The 3,108-nt window shown below is 42.3% G+C and overlaps 1 protein-coding gene across 1 annotated transcript; it reads left to right on the plus strand.

The window, feature by feature from the left end:
• On the plus strand, window positions 1,510–2,749 carry LOC107611333. Its single transcript, XM_016313272.1, has 3 exons — window positions 1,510–1,969; window positions 2,088–2,379; window positions 2,632–2,749. Exons 1-3 carry the CDS (start codon window positions 1,510–1,512, stop codon window positions 2,747–2,749), a joined length of 870 nt encoding a protein of 289 aa, XP_016168758.1.

Raw genomic sequence — 3,108 nt, forward strand, 5'->3', positions numbered from 1 at the left:
TAGTTGTGCAAAGTTGTGAACCATGGTATTGGCATCATGTTTTTGGCGCCATTACCAGGGAAAGAAAGAGCGATAAATTTCACATAATCAAAGTGTAATCACAATTTCTGCGCACCACTGGGCAGCGCAAGGAGCCGCTTGAGAAGCAAGGAGCGATGGACGGCCTGCAGGGCTTGACGTGGAGGACGGAGCAAGGCGCGGCCATGAGGAGTGCGAACAGGTTAAAGAAGAAGTGACCCGGCTGGATGATTGTGTGTTGAATCCACCGTCTCCCTTAGTCCTTGCAGGACGCCAGCGGAGAGAAGATGTTGCGATCATGGGTGTGCATGCGGTCGCGCAACGTGACTACTGCGCAACGCGATGAACCACTGGAGAAGTAGGGAGTGACGGATAGCATGCAGGTGTTGACGCGGAGGACAGAGCAAGGCGCGGCCATGAGGAGTACGTACAGGTTGCGGGAGACACTACAACTGACAACCAATTCGAAAATACCAATCGAAAGAGCAGTAATCTGGAGCAAGTCGAGGTGGAAGGAAGAGGGCAGGTTTGAAATGTACAAAGACCATATGAGGGTAGAGTTGAAATGGTAAAAATGGATGCACAAGAAGAGGGACGGACACCCAGTGATGCAGAAGGCAGGAAGTTCAAGGCGGGGGAGGTTGTGGGTTTGGGAAAAGTATCTGGGGTTGGGAAAGAAAATGAACATGAAGACCAAATAGTGGAAGAGTCTGGAACAGAGGTGGATATGCACGAAGATTTAGCGATATGCAGAGGCAAGCAAATTCGGAGTTGGGAAAAAGAAATGGCAGAGAATAAAGAGGCCTGGAAACTGGCGGTCGAATCAGAAGCAATACCATGCAGTGATGAAGAGGACATCATGGTAACTCTCCAAGAACAAAATGAGGCTAGAGCTCTGAAGCGAAGACAGTCGAAACAAAAGGAGAAAATCAAAAGAAGTCACCCAAAATGCCATAAGCAGGTGTGTAATAAAATTTATAAATGATTTTATGCTCTTGAAATGTTAAGGGGTTAGGAGGTGTTGCAAAACTGAACACGATCAAAAACTTCAAAAATAAGTTCAGATTAGATATGTTGGGGTTGATAGAAATAAAAAAAGAAGTGGTGAATAAATATGATGGAGCTAGAATTTGGGGTAATGATAGAGCTAGCTGGGAGTGTGTTAATTTTGTTGGAGCTTTCGGGGGTCTACTGTTAATTTGGGATGAATCAGTATTTAAATTTATGAATTGCTATAAAGGAGATATGTGATTATGTGTAGAAGGAGTGATGACCAAAGATAATTTTTACTGTGCGATTTGTCTAGTGTATGGCCCACATGTGAGAGACAAAAAACTCTTAATGTGGGAGGAATTAAGCTATATTACAAGATTGTGTCAAACCCCTTTTTGTTACATGGGATATTTCAATGAAATTGTGCATATAGAGGAAAGAAAAGGGGCGACTAAATTGTCAGCTTCTGCTGAAGACTTCAGAGCATGAATCAATGACATGGAGTTGGTGGACTTGGCAATTAATGATCGTAAGTATACATGGTTTAGAGGTCAGTCCTACAGTCGTATTGATAGAAGCCTAGTTAGCTTGGAATGGCTAGATGCGTACCCAGATACTCGCCTAAGAGGAGGTTCGAGAGGTCTATCAAATCATTGTCCTTTGATAGTGGAAGATAGAAGAATAGCTCAGGGACCAAGACCATTCCGCAGTTTAGACGCATGGTTCATGCATGAAGGCTTCCTAAAGATGATGAAGGAAGAATGGAGGGGATTGGGTGATGTATGGTTCCTGGATAAACTGAAGGCGCTGGCAAAACCACTGGGTAGATGGCACAAACAGTACTTTGGAAATATACATGAGAAGATCCAAAGGTTTGAGGACGAGATCAAGAAAGTGGATGATATGGTTAGTAACAGAGTATATGATGGTACAATAGAAGTAAAAAAGAAAGGCGCTGGTAAGATGTTGTGAGGTATGGTATGAAAGACAAGATATACACTGGAAGCAAATGTCTAGGTCTCGGCATGCCAAGGAGATGGACATGAATACCAGATACTTTCACAATATTACATCAGCAAAAAGAAGAAATAACCAGATTGAGTCTTTAGTGATTAATAGAAGGTTGGTAAAAAACCATGCAAGAATTAAGGTTGCAACTAAAGATTTCTACATGAACCTATACCACCAAGACGAGTCACCAAATATCAGTTTTCGAGATGGTTTAGTTAATCACTTGGAGATGGAGGAAGCTCAAGCACTAGAGGTGTTACCGACGGAGGAGGAACTAAAGCAGGCAGTATGGGACTACGAATCATCTAAGGCTCTGAGTAGTGATGGCTATAACATGAATTTTATAAAAAGATGCTGGTAGGAGATTGGAGTGGAATTCACTAAAGTTGTGGTGAGATTCTTTGAGACAGCAAGGCTACCAACAGACTCCAATGTTACTTGGGTAGCGTTGGCTCTGAAGTTTGTGGGCGCGAAGGAGATAAATGATCTTTGACCGATCAGTATGGTTAGATGTGTTTATAAGGTCATATCAAGAGTGTTGATAAGAAGAATGAGGAGCATAACGCCAGGGTTAGTTGGGAAATCACAGAGTGTATTTGTTAAGAGCAGGAGGATACATGATGGAGCATTAATAGCATGTGAAACTGTACAGTGGATAAAACTGAAGAAGAAGGCATCAGCTATTATCAAATTGGACTTCCAGAAAGCCTATGATAGAGTCAAATAGAATTTTATTGATATTGTGTTGGAAAAGATGGGGTTCAGTAGAAGATGGAGGGCATGGATTATAGAGTGCATTAGATTAGCTTCTATATCTATAATAGTTAATGGGGCACCATCAAAACTGTTCAAGATGGAAAGAGGGCTTCAACAAGGTGACCCGTTATCACCATTTCTATTCGTCCTCGTTGTAGATGTGTTGAACAGGATTATCGGGGAGGTGGTTAGAAATAGGAGAATATCTCCTCTCTTAGTCGGTAGGGACAATATAGAGTTATCCTACCTCTAGTTTGCTGATGACATTATATTATTCTGCCCACTGGAGGAGGAGACAGTGAGAAATTACAAGAGACTTCTAGGTGTTTT

This window comes from Arachis ipaensis, chromosome B08 (assembly GCF_000816755.2).
Source record: "Arachis ipaensis cultivar K30076 chromosome B08, Araip1.1, whole genome shotgun sequence".
Taxonomy (NCBI): Eukaryota; Viridiplantae; Streptophyta; class Magnoliopsida; order Fabales; family Fabaceae; genus Arachis; species Arachis ipaensis.